This window comes from Gadus macrocephalus, chromosome 12, assembly GCF_031168955.1.
Source record: "Gadus macrocephalus chromosome 12, ASM3116895v1".
NCBI lineage: Eukaryota > Metazoa > Chordata > Actinopteri > Gadiformes > Gadidae > Gadus > Gadus macrocephalus.
Window position 1 is genome coordinate 15,870,322 of NC_082393.1, and position 23,356 is coordinate 15,893,677.

The following is a 23,356-nucleotide window of genomic DNA, read 5'->3' on the forward strand; positions in this document are numbered from 1 at the left end:
CAGAGTGAAACGTCTTGATCAAGACTTGACAAGACACAATAACAAACAGATCAGATCAAGCGTATTTCCCAGGAAGGATCCTTTCCACAATGATAGAATATAATCTCAGTCAGTTGCAAAAACAGGCACTCTTGCACAAGCGTTCAATAATGGACCAAATTTAAAATGTAATGTCTGCATTAGTCACCTTTAGACCAAAAATGAAAGTTGCAAAAAATAGAGTCCAGGTTGAAAAATCCAGAAGTTATCCCTTCAGGCTTCAAAATAGGGTTAGGGATAGGGTTAGAGTTAGGCTAAACCATACAATAATCGTTGCTACATACCAATAATAATAAGCGTGTATAATAAAGTGTACTTTACATAAGGCCAAAATCTGGTTAGACACATCACTTTATTAGATCGCTGACGTTTTATTAACTGGGCAAAGTAATCTCTGAGATAGGTTGCGCATGCTGGAACATATTCAGTCAACATTAGCAAAAAGCATGCTGCCTCAGGCATCAATTGATGTTACTGTCATACCATGTCGCTAATCACACTGACTAATGAACACCAGCCTAAAACCTTCGCCTATTGAACTGGCAGCCACGGGAAGGAGGTCTGAACATTGGCCGGCGTCACACCTCAAAGCTGATCTCCCTCGAGCGTCCGAACAGGGGCTCCGATGCCAGGTGGGTGTCAGAATATGCCCGCCGCAGTTGCGTCGAGCTGCAGGTAACCTTGATGGCCACTTCATAGGGGGGCGGGGGTCCAAGCCACGGGGGAGGTTGTGTGGAGGGACTGAAACATCCGGGATCCATGGGAGGGTAGTCAAATTCCTCACAGTTGGCGCCACTCCGATGGCGTTCTGGGGTTGTGTGCCTGTCCATAAAAGAACAGACTTAGCAAACCGTCTCCAGGTGCAGTATCATATATCGGCCACTAGATGACACCCATATAAGGCTATAAAGGTCACTTGATGACACCCATATGAGACACCCTTGGCTATACAGGCCAAGCTAATGTAATGCATAGGTTTAAATTTCCCAAATTGTAAAATTCGGTAGTAAAACCATGCATTGGCATGGTGGCATATTAGTTAGGCAGTTAAGATATTACAATTATGTATTGTTTGTATGGCTTGCTTGTTTATTGCTTGTGTGAACCTAGAACATCATAATATATGGTCTCTTTCGTATAATAGAGATCACGATGTTGACTTGAGTGAAGAGAGCTGTGCTCTGCTGTCTATATTAAGATATAATGAGATTCGGTTCATCGTCATAATCGATCGGTCTATTGGTGCATCCCATCACGCGTGACATCACGCCTTTTTGTATAGAATATAGAGTAAAGTTTATGTTTGCATAGGCCTCCTGTGTCTGCTGAATAACGCCACGTAGGCCTATGAACAAACTGTTCGAGGAAATCAATTGATTGGAAGAAAACACCACCGTACCTTGGCAGAAACACCGACTGGGACTCCGGGAAGCGGCTCCCCGATTGCGCAAAAAGGACGTGGCTCCCAAAGTTGGGGTAGTCGTTGTAGGGATAGTGCGGACACTCTCCGTTGTATTCTCCGTGGCTGTAGTTGACCGGGGACTTGGTGTTCATGGCCCAAAAGAGCCCCAGGATGAGCATGACGGCCCCTAGCACCACGCAGCAGAGGGAGAAGGCCTGCAGACGGCTCTGGGACGAGGTGAGGAAGGCGGTGGAGCCCCCGGTCACTATGAGGAAGACCCCCACGAAGATGGCCCCATGATACAGAGACGGCATGGTGCTTGAAGACAGCGAGTGTTGGCAGGGAGGTTGTTAGTGCTGCAGAAAGCCTTTGAAAGGTTGCCGGTGGTGTCCGTTATGCGCGCGCCAAACATATGGAGTCCATACGTGAGGGTGCGCTCCTCTTGCGTGCAGACCATTCATTAAAGATGCGTCGCGTTGTAAAAACAAAGACAAAGCCTTAAACTAAGATTCAAAGTTATAATAGTGATTGACTAATGCTTAATCAAATGCAATAAAGAATAAATCGCGCACAAGTTAAACAAACCAAAAATCATAAAGAAAAGCAATGCAATTGCATATAGACTACCTTTCCATGGCTTCCCGGTCTCAGGAGGATGCAGATTCTAACCCTTACGTCCACATATTAGCCTGTACTGTACAGATATCCGCGCTATCCTTCGGAAGGAAAAGACCATTGACTGGAAGTTGTATTAAAAGCTCTGCAGTCCGGGTGGTTGATGATCATCCCTGCAGATGGATGAGGGAGCGACAGACCCCACTTAGGAATATTTACTGGCGCCCCACCCTCTCAAAGTGGACCACTTTATCCGCGTGTGCGTGAGTCGAGTAGGAGGAGAGAGACGTGAGGTGATGGAGAGAATGACAGATATAGGCTACTTTTTTTGTTGTTGCAGTTTGGCCTATTCAAGTCCAATCATGTGGGAAATTACCAATAGGCTACTCCATTTTACTCCTTCTACGTTTACATTTTTTACTTTTTTTGTATGTTTCAAGTGTAGGCCTATATGTTTGACAACAGACCTTCTCCTATATTTCCCTCAATAATACAAACTCCTTCGTCCAATGTTGTGGGAAATTTGAAACGAGGAGAAAAATAATCTGCCAACTAGGCCGACTTCAAAACAGTTTAAAATGTTTGAAACTTTTTCACAACAGCTCTACCACGAACACACAAATGGGCCTAATATTTATGTTGTTCATTGTGTGTATAGGTCATTATGTTCAACTTTGATTCTACCCCTGTATAGCCATGCATAGCTCCTATATCGATATTTTGCAATTGTCATCTGTGAGATATTCTCTAAAAGTCAAGGTCAGATCTGTAAACACTAATGTCATTAAAACAAATTGGCTAATTGCAATAAAACAACTGGATTCTTATTGTTTATGATGCATAAAACAACTACTCGGGTCTATTCAATTGCATTTTACCCTATTAATTCCTTTCATCCGTCCATCCGTCCCCTCATTGACTAGAATGCGTTACGTCTTCTTTCTGAAAACCGTATTATAGTTACATGATTGGTTGGAGTTACGCATGACTGAACTAAACAAATGTATCGAACCACGAGGAACGGGCTGATGGTGTGACACGCTTGCTGCTCTGTGACTGGTCCAGAAAGGCATGCTGTAAGACTCGAGTCACCCTCTAGCCACACGGTTAACTAATCAGCGCGCAGAAGGGGTGGGCCTAGCTGGTCACCTAGCCATGCTTATCGTTGTAAAGTGAGGTAGAGAAGTGTCAGGTTTTTGGATCGTGCAGCAAGCGTTTCAATCTTAATAGGTCCATGGTTTCAATGTTTCGCCGAGATCTGCTGCATACACCAGTGCAGTGGCTCGTTGTTTTTCGTGAATAAGAGTAGAAGCTGTTTTAGGGTGTTTGTTTGGTTTGATCATTACGAAAGAAAATAGCTGGTGAGAAGACCGTGGGCGGTATAGCGATGGATTCGTTCATGTATTTAGGGGTCCTGGTAGTGTTATTTCTACTATGGATTAAAGTAAAGGGACTCGATTACGTGATCGTTCATCAAAGATGGATTTTTGTGTGTTTATTCCTGCTACCGCTCTCCGTTGTATTCGACGTGTATTATTATTTGCGTGCATGGATAATATTCAAGATGTGCTCAGCGCCAAAACTGCATGACCAACGTGTCAAAGACATTCAGCGGCAGGTGAGCACAACTAGACTGAAATAATAAGTGTGTGTGTGTGTGTGTGTGTGTGTGTGTGTGTGTGTGTGTGTGTGTGTGTGTGTGTGTGTGTGTGTGTGTGTGTGTGTGTGTGTGTGTGTGTGTGTGTGTGTGTGTGTGTGTGTGTGTGTGTTCCTATATTGTCTATTTCATTCGTATCTATGCCTTTCTACATTATCTCTGTCTTTCTCTCCAACACAGAAACTTTTCCTAAAACCTTTGCTTTCAGGCTTTGCTTGTAAACAACAAATCTGTAACCAAATACATAAACAAGTTGAAGTCTGAGTCCAGTCCCATCTGTATTAATAGTTATATAACCAGGAGGTTAATTGTTAACCCTTTTACAGAAAAAACTATTTTGTCAAACTTTACTATTTCTGGTATAGTTTTTCTTGGTAAAGGGTTAAACCACAAGGATCAGAGGCTGTTGGCCGAACCGTACTATCTGGAACACTGGTATCTTATCTAGCTGTGTGTGTTACATTGTTGTACTGCTGCTCTGTGTAACTCAATGCCATGTTTGGTTGTGCTCGTTCTCCAGATAAGCGATTGGAGGAAAGAGGGGGCCAAGACCCATATGTGCACGGGGAGACCAGGCTGGCTGACCGTGTCCCTCCGAGTTGCCAAGTACAAGAAAACCAACAAGAACATCATGATCAACATGATGGACATACTGGACGTGGACATCAAGAGACAGGTAGATGCAAGGCTGAGGGGGATCAAACTGAAAAAGAGAGCAGTGAACATTACAAAGTGAAGACATTTAAGACACACTAAGACAGAATCAGCATTATGGTTTGAGGTAGGCAACTACTGTCACTATCGCAGTTCATGATAACAATGATGTATCCATTGTATTAAACGCAGGATCCTTTATGCTGGTGAGCAGCATTGCTCACCACTGTTGGGCCTTTCACACCGCCGCAAAATCGGAGCCCGTTCCGGGCTAGTTCGGAGCTAGGGCCAGGGTTTTGGTTTCACACCGCCAGAGAACCGGCTCCGGCCTCTAAAAACCGGTTCAACTCCAGCCCCACTTTTGAGTTGGGCTAGAACTAGAACCGCTTTTACGCCGGGGGCAGGGTTATCCGTACATTCATAAACAGGAAGACCAACGAAGACCGGCATTTTTAAAACACAGAAGCAAACAATGGACGTGAATCCGTGTATGGTTCGTTCTTTGAATATTCAGATTTAAAAGTCTCTTTTTGTTTTTTTCTGATTTGTTTTTGAATCGGAAAAAGGGCAAAAGGAATAAACAAATAATCAGCATTTTATTTGTGTTTGTGTGTTTTGTGTGTTGGTTTTTTAAACCCGAAACAGAAAAACAAAAATAGATACATTTATAGATTTAGGCTACACCAGAAGGCAGAACGCAGCGAAGAAAAAAGAGCCAACCACCTAAACCAGCAATAGACTGTCTAATTATATTTAGCCTTAGTTATGGCCGCACTTGAACCTTATGGTGATTTTATTCGTGAACTATTTGACACTGGAAAGACACACGACGCGATCAGTACCGCTCTAAAGCAATCTGGTGCTCCGAAGTGCTCCGTTATGACGGTGAGGAGGTTCTGTGTGGAGCACAACCTTCGAAGAAGAAATCTAGTTTCCGATTTAGTTTCAGATCGTCCACTCGCAGACTAATGCCGCTTTTCCACCGCACATGTAGCTCGACACGACTCGACACGACTCGACACGACTCGACACGACTCGACACGGTAGCAGCACGGGTCGTTTTCCACCGCAAATAGTACCTCCTGGACGTGGGCGGGGTCGGCTCCGTGAAAGGGCCGTGACGTATTTTTGTACGCGACGCAAACAACACCTACGCAACCCACACATGGACAGAACCCACATAACAACAATGGAGGACATCGATAACATTACTATTATTAGCTGGCATGTTGAAGAAGTTGAAGAAGTGGAATATGTTGGCTGCGGCGCTGCTATGGCTGTTACCAGCATGGTTGCCATGTCGCTCTCGTGACTTCGTCACACTCTCTGGCCAATCAGTGGCCGGCCGTCTGCCGACGTCACCTTTTGGCATCGGCTCAGCTCGCTTGGAACCTAGAGCGAGGCGGTACTAAAAAAAGCAGCCACTTCAGGTACCAGATACCATGTTTTCGCGGTGGAAACGCAAAAAATGCGAGCTGAGTCGAGTCGAGTCGTGTCGAGCTGGTACCATGCAGTGGAAAAGCGGCATATGTCGCCGGCTCCCACGGAAAACAATAAAGCTGGCCATTGTAGAATACGAGAGACTCGATGGAACGTTTGAAACGTCTTTATATGTATTTTCTTTAAATCCGCGTGGCCTTTTCCCGGCATTCATTGCGGTTTTATCTAAATATCACGCAAACAAAACAAGCAACTGGATTATTCAGTTTTCCCGTTTTGATTTAAAAAAACAGAAAAATACAGTTTATTTGTATATTCCTTTTGCCCTTTTTCGGCTTCAAAACCAAATCAGAAAAACCAAATAACGACTTAATTGTTTTTTCTGATTTTGTTTTAAATCTGAATATTCAAAGAACGAACCATACACGGATTGAATCGAAGACGAAATTGTTGTTGTGTTTGAAACTGGCGCGAGGGTTCTTCTTCTTATTGTACAGTTCCGGGCCGGCAGGGCGGGAGGGTTGCTGGGAAAGCGGAGACGTCTGCAGTGACGTCATGACGTTGCTCACGCCGGCTCCATGGCTGGCTCTGGCCGGTGTGAAACCAACTGGTTCTTAACTGGGATAAGGCTGGAACCTGTTTGGAACTGGCCCTAGCAGCAGCCCGGAACTGGCTCTTGGTTCTTTTTGGTGAGAAAGCCCCTGTGTCTCCCCGACCCCACCATCTGTAAGGACCAGGGTGCAGGCTAAAAGCGGGTGCAGTGTATACCTACATGGTGCAGTTTTTAGCCCTCACAGATGTGTGCGGTTGGCAGCACGGCTGCTTCACAGCACCAGGATTCAGGGTTCAAACTCGCTACAGAATACACAAAAACACATGTTAAACTATAAAAAAGGTAAATATCAACACTATTCAAAATCTACCTTTATCATAAGCCTTTATTATAATATATATTCTTGATTGGTTCTAAACTACATGCTAAGAACGGAACATAATTTTTAAATGATGATTGTGGGGGGTCACGTGACGATGGCTGACTATGTGACGTGTTTTCGCTGAGCTCCCGCTCCCACACAACCTTAATTCTTTTTTTTTTTCATGCGCCCATTTCAGTTTATTTATAACTGGATCAGTGCAAAAACTAAAGGCTACAAGAAAGGTGTCCCACTTGAGATTCAAACAATGTCTCAACAACCAAAACTTCAATCACGAAAGACGGCTGCTAGCCAAGTGGATTCGACTGCTAGCCAGGCCCCTCTCCACAGAGAAGCGATGAAACGCTATCAAACACCACAGCTCTGATTCGCGAGGTCACAAAACAATTCAGTGACATTATAGAAAAGAAGCTTTCGGAGATATCAGGCACTCTGGAAAAAATATCCACAAGCGTTTGGAAAATCAATCCAAACGCATCGTCGAGACGGAAAAATGGATATCGGATGTGGAAGGTACAGTGTTCGGGCTAGAGGTGGCTCAGTTGCGAACGAATCAGTTCGAATGAACGAATCTTTAAGACGATCAAACCGAACTGGTTCCTCTCTCTCGTTCGTCTTGTTCGTCTTGTTCGTTCTCAAACTCGACTCCTCCCAGACCCACTAGTCGCTGACTCGCTGACAGTTCGTTCAGGTCGTTTTGATTCGTTCGTTACGTCAGATTACTTCTTAAAAAAAATAAAAATTAAAAAAACTTTTTTTTATTAATATATATATTTTTTAATTGGTCATGGGTCCGGATAGGACCGTCAAGACCACGGTCCGCCGTTTGGAGATGCCTGCTATATAGTATAACCGAACGTCCCACCAATATTTATACCACTTGCTTACTCTCTATATTTCATTCATGGTTTTACATTTATAATTTTATTTTACTTTACATTTAATTCTTCATTGTTCAGGCATTACAGAACTTGCATGGTCATAAATAAAAAATACGAACTGCAGTTTAATTTCTTTGTTTGTTCTTAAATTGATGTAGAATGGAGCAAAGACTCCTGGGATTGGGAAATGCGTTTATCCAATAAACATATGGAGGTCAAGTCTATTTTCGAAAAAATTTAGGGGGATATATGAGTGGCCCCACGTCGAATGGTATGACCCAAGATACGTCAGACAGAAAGCGCGCATATTCGACGGTACCGCCTTGTCATTGGCTTACCCAGGTGCCATTGCAACACCATTGCTACCTCTCATTGGCTGAATCTTTGAGAACGTTGACTCAATCAATATAAGTCGCGGGGAGACGAAGCTCTGTTCGTTTTGTATATTTTATTTACGTGACCATATTTTTGGTTTATGTTTAAAAAAAAGAATCAAAGAACCAGTTCTTCTTGTTTTGGGGAACCAGTTCTTGTCGTTCACGTTCGGGATTCGTTCGTTGTAACGAATCGGTCGCGACCGACACATCCCTAGTGAGTGGTGAAGAGGGACCGACTGAGAGACGAATTTTAGCCAATGAGAGACAGAAATAACTTTCAACAAAGTGTACATATTTGTCATTTGAAATTCGTCCCAGCCTTTATAGCACAGATAATTTAAGGTCTATAGCATATAACCGCGTTGTCTGATTACAGTTTAATGCATTTTTCACAACCTACCAGCTCTCGTTGTGAAGACAAGTCACCGTGCCATTCGTTTCAATGGGAATCGCGACGGTCCATACTTTCAACATTTACATATTTGTAATTTGAAATTCGTCCCAGTTTTTATACCACAGATACTCTAGGGTCTAAAGCATATAACAACGTTGTCTGATTACAGTTTAATTAATTTTTTACAACCTACCAGCTCTCGTTGTGAAGACGTCACCGCGCCATTCGTTTCAATGGTAATCGGGACGGTCTATACTTTCAACATAAAGGGTACATATTTGTCATTTGAAATTCGTCCCGGCCTTTATACCACAGATACTCTAGGGTCTATGGCAGTGATTTTCAACCTTTTTTGAGCCGCGGCACACTTTTTACATTTACAAAATCCTGGGGCACACAACCAACCAAAATGACAGAAAATGACACTCTAACACAGTACATATAATACATATTGTCGTGGCGATTTGTCCTCAATAAAACAGTAACTTGAAAATTAAGAAATCAAACAAAGCAACGTAATCAAAATAGCCACTGAGGCACGAGGGGACGAATGAGGGGGGGGGGGGGGGGGACGAATCTTACGCAGTGCAGGGGAAAGAGTCAACTGTCCAGTCGTGAATTTAGATTTCTGCAGGTTTATTTTCCGATCTTCCAAGCAAACAAAACAAATGTGCAACAGTGTGAACCAGCAGCCTCACTCCATTGTCTCTCTTGTACAGCTGGTAAAAAAGCATGACCCTTCCCAGTGCCTGTCTTACCTATGCCCGCCACCTCTATAGCTAGTAATAACTTCAAAACAGAAGCATAAACAAACTCAAATTAACTAATTTATAATGCAACCGAGAAAATAAACATAAAAGTCATATTATTTTATATTAAGCAAACAAACTAAATAAATGTTTTACAATTAAATCTAAGAACTGCATAGCTCCAACACATATAGTTAATAATATCGTTTCTAAATGTATTTATACTCAGTGTGAAACCTGGGCCTGTTTCGATCAACACAAAATGGATATCCTGGCAGGAATGGTAGAAAGACACACACAAAGCTCTTCCTCAACAGCTCTGTCTCTCTCTGTTTTAATGTTTAATTACCATTAGGGCTGGCCCGAATGCCATTTTTCAGGCATCGAATACTCGTTGGTTTTTCCGAGCGAATATTCGAATACTCGTTCCAGAAAAAAACACCATAAAAAACAACATTAATAATCCCTATATACTCCCTGGAACCGATTTTGACAGTATCTGCATATTTTGTTGAATATTTAATAGCTTTTGAACGTTAATTAGTAGGCCTAAGTAGGTTGAAGTTCTTTAGTTTTTCCCCGTGAAAGCGAACGGCTGTTGTTCCGTTCCAAATCAGCTGTCCTCTGCCATCTCAGCCCTTACGGGAGCTTTTCAATTCATCCTGGAACGTGCATCTTTTCAGGGAATTTGTACAATAAATCCATAACAAATACCGAATATTGATTGTCTTATGTGTCCATATTATATCCATTATATTGACAAGCCAGTCACAGTTGATTGGCGCGGCTCTGTAAAACGAACGTAAACAAACAACTACGGTTAGCATTTCGTCAAGTATTACTTTTCCTCCCGAGATCCCGCTAATGTTGTGTTATAAAGTATAGGGAAACAAGACGTCTATTCTTCCTCCACCTCTCTCGCTTCTCTGCTTGGTGTTGCTGACGCTTATAGTTTGCCTCCCTCGCTCTTGTAACGTCACGTACGTGGAAACGAAGCTCCAAATACTGATTTAAGCTTCGAATACCAATTTTCCGAGTAGCCGTTAGCTGTAAAAATCCATAGATTAGCCGCACCGTTGTATAAGCCGCAGCATCGAAAAATCGGAAAAAAGGCGCGGCTTATAGTCCGAAAATTACGGTACTTTATCTGCGACACTTTATTACAGCACAGACACCCGACAATGGTTAATTAGGTGATATTAGAAAATTTCCCACGCACACCTGACGATCTCTCGGCACACTGGTTGAAAATCACTGGTCTATAGCATATAACCGCGTTGTCTGATTACAGTTTAATTCATTTTTCACAATTTACCAGTTCTCGTGCATCGTGCAACCGTGCATTTCATGATTCGATTCACTGCTACCGGAAACTCGACTGAACGAACGAACGAGGGAGGAGCTGAGTCTGACTGACTCAGAGAACCAGGCATGATTCGATTCACCGCTACCGGTGTTACACAGAATTCTGCGACCCACCGAAAAGTGTGACCCCAGGGGCCACTGTTACACATTTTCTTCAACATGCACGTGTGCATTATAACAAAAACATAAATAAAACATAAGATCTCCGGTGGGTCTTTCTTTTCTTGATACTAACATTAATTCTAAACAGCATTTTACACAGTAGCCTATAATAGGAAATGCTGAAAGGTAAATCAGCGTAATTTTACACTGACTGTAGCTTTTTATGGGTAAAGAAGCAACGGTGAAGGACCGTACTTAACGCCCTATCCATTGTATGTAGGGGTGCAACGGTACACAAAAATCTCGGTTCGGTACGTACTTCTGTTTTGAGGTCACGGTTCGGTTCATTTTCGGTACAGTAAGAACAAAATGCAAAATATAAATTTGCTAGTTGTTCATAACACACTTTTGTGCTTTTAACAAGACAACACAAAGCTAGAATTCTGCTAGAAAAAATTTAAATACAAGATTCTGAAATGTAGAAATAAAAAAAATAACATTGGATCATACTGTTTCTTTAAAAAATATATTTTCTCCATGAGCAAAATTGAACAATTGCAACACTAAACTCTTTCAAGTTGTTGCTCAGATTAAATGACATGAATAAGGTTCAGACTGTTTTTAAAATAAAAAATCTTTTCTCAATCTAATGTGCAACAATGAACAATTGCAACACTAAACAGTTTCCAGTTGTTGCTCAGATTAATTTTTACTCATGCACTATATAGTGCACTTAAAATACCCAAAATCTGAGTGTTCGATGTGCCCTACATGTTACTCCCGTATACCACAATGCAATGCGGTCGTGTTTTTCCGGAGGAGAAGAAGAAGCTGAATAACAGCGAAAAAGAATACATTTAATGATGGAGTCTCCGGCTTTCATTTAGAAATGTCAACAATTTATTTGGGATTTAACATAGATTATTTAACATTCAAAATTAATGAAAAAAAGCTTGAACAAGGAAATGCAACATTCAACTTCAATACAACCTCCAGCTTTCCTCGTTAGTGCCCGGTTTGTTTACATGATGTGGGCGCATCTGTTTGCGTCACACAAATACCCGGCACATTTACTGCCGCAAATGAGGTTTAGAAATGTTCAACGTAGTGTCCGAATTCTCGTTTGTTCGTTCCCCAAATAGTGCACTATATCATGAACACTATATAGGGAATAGTGAGTGAGTGAATAGGGAACGATTTCGAACACATCTACGGTGTGCGCAACTGTGCATGTGCGGCTGCAGCATGTTACACACATGCGGTCCCCTACTTAATATGTCCGTATGGAAACTCGTTCGGTACGCCTCCGCACCGAACCGAGCGACCCGTACCGAAACGGTTCAATACAAATACATGTACCGTTGCACCCCTAAATGTATGGGTCTGTAAAATGCTAATCAAATCAATCAAATGTATTTATAATAATAATAATACATTTTATTTAAAGCGCCTTTCATGACACCCAAGGTCGCTTCACAAACAATCATCTCATTACAATTACATTAATCTCATAGAAATAACTAAAAATAAGAAAAATAAAAGTCAGTCAGTCAGTCCATAAGCTATCTTGAAGAAATTAGTTTTAAGTCTGCTTTTAAAGTCAGTAATTGAGTCACAGTGTCTGATGTAGTCTGGCAGTGAATTCCACAACTTGGGGGCGATGTAGCTGAAAGCCCTCTCTCCCAGGGTGCTGAAGTTCGCCTTAGGGACATGCAGTAGGCCTGCTGTGGAGGATCTCAGTGAGCAGGCAGGAGTGTAGGATTCCAGGAGGTCCGAGAGGTAGGTGGGGGTATTGTTGTGTAGGGACTTGTAGGTCAGGAGCAGGACTTTAAATTGAATTCGGTAGGCTACTGGAAGCCAGTGCAGTTGGATAAGCAATGGTGTTACATGGCTGGTGGATTTAGAGCGTGTTACAATCCTTGCTGCAGAATTCTGGATGAGTTGGAGCCGGTGGAGTAGCTTATTTGGGATTCCAGACAAGATGGAATTACAGTCGAGGCGGGATGTCACATATGCATTCACAAGGACTTCTGCATTCTGCTGGGTGAGCGCTGGGCGAAGCCGTGCAATGTTCCTTAGATGGTAAAAGGCACTTCTTGACATACTGTTTATGTGTGCACTGAATGATAGTGTATTGTCCAGTATGACACCAAGGCTCTTGACCTGGTTGGAGCAAGGGATGGTGCTGCCATCTACACATATGGTGAAAGGTTCCATCTTAGCAAGAGCTGATTTGGAGCCAACCACTAGCAGCTCAGTCTTACTGCTATTAAGTTTGAGGTAATTTTGTGTCATCCATAAGTTGATGTCATGGAGGCAGGCAGTAAGTACAGCTGGCGGAAGTGTAGCAGTGGGCTTTGTTGAAAGGTAGAGCTGGGTGTCGTCAGCATAGCAGTGGAATTGAACACCATGTTGCCTGAGGATAGTGCCAAGTGGGAGGAGGTAGATGATGAACAACAGAGGGCCTAACACAGACCCCTGGGGCACCCCTCTTGTCACAGCAGTACTCTCAGACTTGCAATTCAGCATTTGTACGTACTGTGTCCTTCCAGAGAGATAGGAGGTGAACCACTGGTGAGCACTGCCACACACTCCGATATTAGCTAGACGTTCCAGCAGAAGATGGTGAGAGATAATGTCGAAGGCTGCACTGAGATCAAGGAGAATCAGAATGGAGATAAGTCTATCATCAGCTGCACAGAGGAGATCATTAGTAATCTTGATCATGGCCGTTTCAGTACTATGCATAGGACGGAATCCAGATTGGAATGGCTCAAAGAGATCATTGGCCTTCAGGTGATCCTGGAGTTGAGTTGCCACTATCTTCTCAAGAACTTTGGAGGGATCAGGGGAAACAAGATGGCTGCCTGATCTAAGAGCTCTGCAATGTCTCAGTGATTAGTATATATATTTACCTCTACCAAGGACAACTTCAACCACGTACTTAAAATTAAACAACAATTAAAACATGCCAAATACAAGAGAAAGCAAGAACCAGCGAGGGAAACCATGCGCCGCCGCCGAAGACCCAACAATTGAAGAGGAAGACGCTGAACTTACTCTAGCTGATATCATGTCTGAATTAAAATACCAACGCTCTGAAATAATGGGCCGCTTGGACGGCATTGATGCTCGTCTGGAAAAAGTAACCAGCCAAGTCTCGTCGATCAAAGCAGGCTTGGCTAAAACAGACAAAGCAGTGGGGAAACAGGAGCGGCAATTGGACGAAGCAGAACAGAGGATCTCCACGCTGGAAGACACGCTGCAAACAACCCAGCGAGAACTACACCGAGCCGAAAAGCTGTTAAAAACTGGAAATTAAAACGGACAAAATCGAGAACAGGGGGAAAAGAAAGCACCTGGTTCTGCTAGGACTGGCTGAAGATTCGGAGAGAGACCAAAATCTTTCTGAATATATTCAGCACAAGATACCCAGCTGGTTAAAACTTTCCTTGGAGCGACCCCTCGAACTGGAACAAGTGTTTCGCCCAGCGCGAGCACAAACGTATACAGGAAAACATCCAAGACCAGTACTAATCCGTTTTCTACGGCTCGTGGACAAATAAGTTGTTCTACAAGCGGCAAAGAAGATGACAATCACCGAGGGGGGAAACAAACTCACGATTCGCCAGGATCTGACCGCAGAGGTGCGGCGAAAACGCAGAGAATTCGACCGAGTGATCAAGATCTGCATCGCAAAAGGCATCTTCCGAGGGTTTGCATACCCCCACCGACTTCGTATCCTACACGAAAACAAGATTGTCCTGTTCGATGATCCAAAAGAAGCAGGATCATTTGCCGACGGGCTGGAGTGAGTTTAGTCTTAAATTCACAATCCAGAGTAGAGGTAAGAAGATGACGTTTTTTTTTCTACACCCCCACATTAAGACTGTTAAACTCGTTTTTTATTTCAAATAACAGACAAAGGCAATGACTGGATGTTAAACATGTATTGGGAGAGGATAACTTTTGTGAAAGTTATTTCTGAAATAAGCAATTCTCCTATCCACTCAACAAATTGGGGGACGGTTCCGGTGTTTTGAGCATTGGGCCCCCTTTCTGGTTTGTTTGAGGTGGAGTGGGTGGCGCCGGGATTTGGGCTGTTGGTCCTTTCTCGGGTGTTTGGCTCGTTTTGGGTCGCCCCTACCTGCTTCGCGGTGGCTGTCTGTGTGGGCGTACGCGGACCTGACGGCCCGGCGGCCCTGCTGGGTTGCCGGGTTTGTGTGTGCCCGCGTGGACGGCCATCGTGGGGCGGGCGGGGGCGATTCTGGGTGGGCCGGGTGCCCGGGGGGGGACTGGCGGTCCGGGTTTCGGTGTCGCCCGCTCTGTTTCGTCCTGGGCGGACCGGAGGGGGGGCTCAGTGTTCGGACTACCGGAATTGCCCTTTAAGGAACATCCAGACATCAGTGATCAAATATAGAATAACAGCATAATGAGCAGTAGTAGCAAGGGGGCGGGGGGGTAGGGAAAAGAAGGGGATATGATTTCACTGAAGACAAGAGTTCCAGGGGCCAATACAAGAAGGATTCGATTCTTCTTTTTTTTTTCTTCTTTGTTTGATTTAGCCTGTTCTTGTTTTTCTCTGGCCCATTAAGAGTAAAGGGGTAGATGTCATGGATTATAATACCATGGCTGGGGTGGGTTAATGTATTTTGTGTAAATTGTGTTTTTTGTTTTTATTCTTTTGTTTTATGTTTAATAAAAGCAGCAACAGTACCTATAGGACAAATGTATATAATTGCAGATAGTTTGTATGGACCTCACCAACCATCATGTCAGATATGAAAATAGACTCATGGAACATTAAAGGCATTGGGAATCCTATCAAAAGAAAAAAAATGTTATCTATTCTAAAAAAAAAAAAAAAGTAGACGTGGCATTTTTACAAGAAACACATTTATCAGATACTGAACACGCTAAATTAAAAATGGATTGGGTGGGCCAGGTCTATTTTTCATCATATAAAAGTAATAGCAGAGGAACCGCTATTTTGATTAACAAGGCAATACCATTTAATCTGTAAAAAATTATTACAGACCCAAATGGACGGTTTGTCCTGGTTTCAGGCTGCATTTGGGGAACACCCATTACTTTTTTGAACGTTTACGCTCCCAATGCAGACGAACCCACATTCATGTCTGATATGGTGTTGCTTTTCAATGAAAACTGTAAAGGATTTGGGGTGATGGCAGGAGATTTTAATGTAACATTGACAGCTTTGGACAAATCCAACCAAACCACAAACTATAGCTCAAGGTCCTCGAAAGTTCTTCAGGGGTTATGTGCAGAAAGTGGTTTAATTGACGTCTGGCGTGAACTACTTCAAGGTATCAAAGACTATAGCTTTTTTTCAAATGTTTATAATTCATATTCTAGATTGGACTACGCTTTTGTTTATTCAAAACACATGCACATGATAAAAGAGTGTGAAATTAGTCCTATAGTCTTATCAGATCACGCTAGAGTTTGCTTGACCATTCAGATTGAGGGGAACAAGCCATTCTTCAAAAAATTGAGATTTGATAATTCATTACTACAAGACGAAAGATTTAAATCAAATATGCGAACATGGATTATAAATTACATACGGGAAAACAATGACCCCCTCATAGACCCCAATATCATCTGGGAAGCGGCAAAGGCTACTTTCAGAGGACTAATCATTTCATATGGCTCATTTAAAAATCGAGTAAAAAGAATGCAAACACAAGAACTTGAGAGAGAATTAAAGAGATGTGAAGCACTTCATAAGGCAACACCTACAGAGGACAATTGGAGACAATTAATTGTGGCCAGAGCAAAAATAAACCTTAACATGTCAAACGAAATTACAACACAAATGAACTATGTTAGACAAAAGCATTACGAATTTATTTTTTCATCAAATTATTGGCTCATCAATTACAAATGATTGGCTCATCAATTAAAGAAAGAACAAACGGAAAGAACCATAAAAGCCATTAATTTCAATGACAATATAACGTATTACCCAAAAGAGATTAATCAAGCTTTTTTTGAATTTTATAATACTCTTTATAAATCTCAAAATTCTCATTCGCAAGAAGAACTAGACCAATATTTACAAAATAAAAAACTACCCAAAATGACTGAACTAGACCAACAATATCTTAATTCACCATTTACAAAAGAAGAGGTACAGGCCACAATTAATTTAATGCCTACAAATAAAAGCCCAGGACCAGACGGTTTTTCAAATGAGTTTTACAGAGAGTTTTGGACTGAACTTCACCCCATCTTTATGGCAATGATAGATAATTTTTGTCGCAACAGAATACTCCCTCAATCAATGAATCTGGCATACATTTCAGTATTGCACAAAAGTGGCAAAGACCCTTTAAAGTGCGCGTCATATAGACCTATTAGCCTTTTAGACCATGATTACAAAATTATAACTAAACTACTAGCAAAAAGGTTAGAAGACATTTTACCTAAATTAATTAATCCAGACCAAGCAGGTTTTATAAAGGGGAGGTATTCTGCTGACAACATAAGGAGACTCTTGAATGTAATAAACCATTTTGACACTGGTCGGAACCCCTCCCTGCTCCTTGCACTGGACGCGGAGAAGGCATACGACCGTGTCGAATGGAGCTTTCTTTTCGCTATTCTTGAAAAACTCAATATGGGACAGAATTTTCTAGCGTGGATTAAATCAATTTATAATAACCCCAAAGCCGCTGTTATTACAAATGGGACTTCGTCAGACTTCTTTGTATTAAGAAGAGGAACAAGACAAGGGTGTCCTTTGTCAAGTTCGTTGTTTGTGATCGTAGTTGAATTGTTGGCATCATGTATACGAGACAATAATGATATTAAAGGACTGAAAATCAATAACGAGGAACATAAAATATACTTATTTGCAGATGATATAATTTTATACATAAAAGAACCAGAACAGTCGTTAACATACTTATATAATGAAATTCAACAATTTGGAAAATATTCAGGATATAAAATAAATTTCAACAAATCTAACGCCTGTCTCTTGCACATGATGCCAACACAAACAATGCTCGACTCATATCCTTTTAACTGGACTCCCGAAGGGTTTAAATACTTGGGAATAAGCATTACACCGCAGCTGGAGAACTTGCATAAAGAAAATTACTGTCCCCTTGTAGAAAAGATAAAAAACGATCTGTGTAAATGGTCCACACTTCCTCTATCACTATTAGGAAGAATACATGTGATAAAAATGAACGTCCTTCCAAGATTAAATTGTATGTTTCAAATGTTACCGTGTTGCCTATCTACAGATTTTTTTAATGCTTTAAATAGACAAATTTCTAAATTTATTTGGTGCAACAAGATGCACAGGATAAAACTACTGACTCTTATGAAGCCGGAATCCATGGGGGGTCTCGGTCTTCCCAATTTTCAATATTATTTTTGGTCAGCTCAGTTACGAAATGTAGTGACATGGTCACTGGGAAGACAGGACTCACAATGGATTTAAATGGAAGCCAAATTAGTTGACCCTTTACCTTTGGACTCTCATATTTATAAAACAATTTAACAAAATAAAGGACATAAGTGACTGTTTCACTATTGTTAATACACTTCGAGCTTGGAAGGACAGTTCAAAAAAACTTGGTATTACCAATTATGCTTCCACATTTTCTCCTATGTATCGTAACCCAGATCTAGACAAAGTCCTAGCGTTGATTAATATACAAAAATGGGCTCAGTTGGGAATAAAGCAATTCAAGGACTTGTTTCACAGAAATATGCAGTTGAAATCCTTTATAGAGTTAAGAATAGAATACGGCATTCCAAATACAGATTTCTTTAGGTACTTACAAATGCGGAATGTTATACAGTCACTCAGAAGAGAAAACATGCTAAGATCTGATCTTTACGAAATTGAAGAAATACTAATGCTGTCAACCACAATCAAAGGTAAAATTAGTGAACTATACAACATATTCTATAAAGATTGTCAATCATCCTTTGTACCTTTGATGAAGATTTGGGAAACTGACTTTGCAATGAAACTTGATGAAAACACCTGGCAAAATATTATTGACAGAATACACTTTCCTTTCACAAGTAACAAAATCAAAGAAGCCAATTTTAAATTTATCCAGAAATTTTATTTAACTCCAATAAAAATGCATAAGATCTCCAGAGAAAACTCCTTGAACTGTCCTAGATGTAAAAACAAACAGGGGACATATATGCATATGTTTTGGCACTGTGAAAAATTGAAGGATTTTTGGAACTCGGTTCACTCATTCACAAAGTCAGTCTTGGAAATACAATTCAATGCATCTCCGTGTGTTTACCTATTAAATGATTTACCAGATATTCGAACGGACTCAAAAAAATACAGACTATTAATTATTATGACATATTTTGCCAAGAAATGTATTCTTCTGTTGTGGAAAAATGACTCCTCACCAACTGTTGCAATGTTTCAGGATCAGATAGCCCATCTTCTCCCACTAGAAAAACTGACTTTTGAAAAGCATAATAGAGGACAAATGTTCCAAGAACTTTGGTCTCCACTGATGTCTCAGTTAAACAGAGCAACCATTAATTGAAGTGTTAAAAAATAACAACTATATGCTCTGTTCTATAATTGACCTACCAACAAAGTATAGATAATGCTGTGGTTATTGTTATGATATATAGTCTGCTTTAATTTATTTTGTTTGTTTTGTGCCTTTGTTATTATTGTATTGTCATTTTTGCTATGTTTGTCAGGTTGGGAGGGGGGTTGTGGTGCGCTGTGGGACAAGTCTATGTTACCTGTCTCACAAATAAAAAGATTAATAAAAAAAAAAAAGAACTTTGGAGAGAAAAGGCAAGTTGGAAATAGGCCTGTAGTTGTTGAAGTTGTCAGAGTCCAGTCCAGGTTTTTTCAGCATTGGTCTGACAATCATCATCATCATCATCACATTTCCCTCTTGGCGCATTTAATGGCCTTGGGGCGCTCATGCTAGCACTCTGTCTAGCACTCGCTGAAGTTCGCTTTTATTCATCATCGTCCTCCTAATCTGTTGGGCGTCTATCCCCAGAGTCCTTTCTGTCTTATTCCAAACTGTCTTGGACGCTCTGCGATCGAAGAGCACCTGTTTTTGCAATGCCGAGTTATCCATGCGGCAGACATGGCCCATATACTTCACTTGTTGGGTGAAACAGAAGTCACGTATTGGACGCGTCTTGGTAATTTGACGCAATCTTTCGTTCGATAACTTGAAGCTCCAGTCCAGAGATGTTTCATCGTGATTTTGGGAGTCTGTTTCTGTTGATCGTCGACTGTGACTAGGTGCATTCTTCCTCTGAAATCCCCCTATCACCATCTTCCTGAGGAAACCATGCCAGATGACTTCAACTTTTTTCAGTTCACCTTCCAAAAGATGCCATGCTTGTATACTATACAAAAGACGCGATCGTACGCACATTGTTAGAAATCGTATCCGAGTGTCCAGTTGTATTCGCTTGTCCATGAGGATGTGTTTGAGTTCATTCCATTTCTCGAAGGCGGAGCTCATTCTTGCGTGAAGGAAGGAACTGGTGTTATCTGAATTTGTGATAGTATATCCGAGGTATTTAAATTTCCTGACATTCTTGATCTTCTTATCTCCCACAGACACTATGCTTTCCTTTTCCATCAAAGCTACATCAGCATTAAACACCATTGTCTCGGTCTTGTCATAGGACATCTGTAGCCCAAAGCGCTTGAACGTTTTATCATAGATGGTCAATATCTGCTGCAGTTCATCAACAGAATTTGCAAATATACCCTGGTCATCGGCATACAGTAGCTCAGTGATGTTGCTGTTTCCATGGGCTGGTGCTTTGCTCCGCAGCTCCCTTGGTGATACTTCATTTGGAATGTTATACTCTATATGGAAGCCTGTTTCCGGGATAGTTGTTTGTACTTCTTTCCGTGCGGCTCTTACCACAAAGTCCATATAGATGTTAAATAATGGCGGGGACTCAAGGGCCCCTTGACGACATCCAACAACAGTTTCAAAGAAATCCTTTCCACCTTTAATACATGCCTTTGTGCCTGTGTAGAGGGCTCGGAGTATAGCTGTTAGTTTAGGACATCTTAAACGGATGTCAAGGCAGCGAAATAAAGCATCTCGCGGAATCCAGTCGTACGCAGCTTTGAGGTCTATAAACGCCACAAACACGGGAGCTTTTGATTTCTTTGAGAGTTCAAGAATACGTCGTAGAATAAATATGGTGTCAGAGGTTGATCTGTTGGCCCGAAATCCATATTGCGTTGGTAGAAGGATTTTCTCGTATGTCTCCCTGATCCTATTAATGACGACACCAGATATCACCTTTGACAGAGTCGCAGTTATGCTTAATCCTCTGTAGTTTTCAGGTAACGATCTCAGCCCTCTCTTGTATAAACAAGTTATGGATGCTTCCAACCATTTCTTAGGGACCATTAAACACGACCAAATCTTACGCAGTAGAAGTGTGATGTACTTAAACAATGATTCTGATGTTGTGTATTTCAGTTGTTCAGAGTGTATATTGTCGGTCCCTTGGCACCTGCCATTCTTCAATTTTGCTATATTAGCCTTGATTTCTGAGCAGTCTGGCGGGCTGTCGTTGATGACAGGAAGGCCATCAGGTGGTAGCAGATGAGGATAATCATCAGGCTGTTCTAGTTCCGGCTGTGGGTTGTAAGAGCGGGCTCCAAAGTGTTCAGAGAAGTGTCCCTCCAATTTTTTGGTCGGTATCATCGGTCTTTTCACTCGTGATAGTGATGTATATCTTTTCATTAGCCTAAACTCCTCCTCTGTGTCACGCTGTTCACTAGCATAATTAAGTTGATTAGCCTTGGATGTAAAATAGTCATTTTTCAGCTTGGTGCGAGCTTTCCTGACATCGTAAGACAATGCCTTCTTCTTCACTGGATCTTTCTCTTTATGGTATTGCTTCAACAGATCCTGGTACTCTTTATTCGCCCATGGTTTTATCAGCTCATTTCTTGCCCTCATTGGAATGGTTTCTGTTGACGCCTGTTGTATTACACTTGTTAGCAGTTCTTCAGCTTCGTCAGGCGTCTGAGGACTTTGATTAGGCAGTAGCATAGAGTCAAGTGCGCCACTATACAAGTCCTGTATGGATGGATCATCTCTCAATCGGCGCAGATCAGGATGTTTTTTATCCGGCTGTGTTTTGCGAGAGGTCTTCTTTAATGTTTTCCTCGTACGGAACAATGCGTCCATTACTACAATGCAATGATCTGACTCAAATGGCAGACTTTGCATGGGGTATGATCTGCAGTTGGTAGTTGCATGTTTCACATACCATTCATTAGCAATGATGTAGTCCAGCCTGCGTTTATAACCAAGATTTGAATGAAAGGACCATCTGTGCTCATCAGTTCTTGTCGGGAACATGGTATTCAGGATAGATAGCGAGTTCTCTTCTGCTATTTCAATGAGCTTGGTTCCATTGAAGCTCGTTGGATTCTCATCATGATGAGGCCCAATGCTTTTCCAGTTCTCGGGTTCACAGTCATAGCCAATAGTTGCATTAAAGTCTCCAGCAACAATAATCTTAAAGGAAGGATGGGTTTTCTTCATATCTTGTATTGCTTTGTTAAGCCTGCGATAGAAGTTTTCCTTTGTACTGGTGGCATGATCTTCAGTGGGACAATAGCAACTATAGATTGCAAGTTTTATTCCATGGACTTTTACTCTTACTATCGTGAGTCTTCCTACGATGATATGCTGGATGTCTAGCAACATGACATGTGGCGCTAGGACGACAGCAACACCAGCTTGTGCAGTCTTCATGCCATTATACACAAGGTTCCATCCCTTTAATATGTCGTCATCAAAACTTATTTCACCCTCTCCTCTCTGTCGTACTTCCTGCATACAAGTTATGTCATGCCCTAACCGTTTGCAGTGTGTGACACAATCAGCCAATTTGCTTTCGCACCTGCACGTTCTAACATTGATCGTACCAAGACGAAATTTGTGATACTTCTGTTCCATATTGTAACTATAAATACGATATAAATATTAAATACTACAATGATAAAGCTATCTAAATTCTCATTCCAGACTCAATCTATTCATATATACATATACATGTATCTAGCGAGGTATGGAAGTTAGACAGGCAGTTAGACTGAGAGTTGTCATAAAGCGAACTTTTATGCCTTTTATGAGATCTTCTATAACCACATAGAAAGAGGCTACTTCACTTCTGACAATAGCAGTTTTAAATGATGATGGTACAGTGCCAGAGAGGAGAGAGGTGGTGAGTATTGATGTAATCAACGGAGCAATGGATGGCAGGCAGCTCTTAACCAGGCTTGTTGGAAGAGGGTCCAGATGACAGGTGGAGGAGTTGCACTTTTTTATGAGGCCACAGATGGTACTTTCAGCAGGGAGACTGAATTCACAGAGTTCATTGTTGTGAGATCCCAGAGTGTTCATCAAGCATGGTTGTTTCAGCTGAGTAATTGAACATTCCAATTGCTGGTGGATAGCCTCAATTTCTTTATGGAAAAAGTTCAGGAAGGCTGAGCAGCGTTCAACAGAGACACTCTGATGGATGGTACAATCAGGTGGTTTGAGGAGGCCATTCACAGTGGAAAAGAGAGCCCTGGTGTTTCCGTTTCCCTCATTAATGACCCTTGCATAGTGTGAGCTCTTTGCAGAAGAGAGTGCTTTTTTGTATTGAAGTATATGCTCCGAGTACATCCCTTGGTGGACAGCAAGACCAGTCTTTTTTGAAAG

The 23,356-nt window shown here is 41.7% G+C and overlaps 2 protein-coding genes across 3 annotated transcripts in view; one reads left to right on the top strand and one right to left on the bottom strand.

The window, feature by feature from the left end:
• Positions 1 to 553: 553 nt before the first annotated feature.
• On the bottom strand, positions 554 to 2,474 carry si:dkeyp-51f12.2 (uncharacterized protein LOC100151460 homolog). 2 transcript variants are annotated; one of them, XM_060066959.1, is made up of 3 exons: positions 2,069 to 2,474; positions 1,439 to 1,759; positions 554 to 861 (listed from the first exon to the last, which is right to left on the bottom strand). In XM_060066959.1, the coding sequence occupies exons 1-3, from the start codon at positions 2,074 to 2,076 to the stop codon at positions 618 to 620; spliced, it is 573 nt and encodes a 190-aa protein (XP_059922942.1). In that variant the 5' UTR covers positions 2,077 to 2,474; the 3' UTR covers positions 554 to 617. The 2 variants fall into 2 exon arrangements, with proteins under 2 accessions (XP_059922942.1, XP_059922943.1); XM_060066960.1 differs by having other exon boundaries at positions 1,439 to 1,882; positions 2,069 to 2,472.
• Positions 2,475 to 3,102: 628 nt separating this feature from the next.
• The window catches only part of dhcr24 (24-dehydrocholesterol reductase), a 36,161-nt gene continuing 15,907 nt past the window's right edge, over positions 3,103 to 23,356 (top strand). Inside the window, exons 1-2 of the mRNA XM_060066899.1 lie at positions 3,103 to 3,674; positions 4,234 to 4,389. Of these exons, the coding sequence (XP_059922882.1) occupies positions 3,444 to 3,674; positions 4,234 to 4,389 (387 nt within the window). The 5' untranslated portion in view covers positions 3,103 to 3,443. The remainder of the gene's footprint in view (positions 3,675 to 4,233; positions 4,390 to 23,356) is intronic.

Coding starts and splice junctions, on each gene's coding strand:
- si:dkeyp-51f12.2 (XM_060066959.1), bottom strand. Junction 862..1,438: donor CAGTCGGTGTTTCTGCCAAG/GTACGGTGGTGT, acceptor TTTTATGGACAG/GCACACAACCCCAGAACGCC.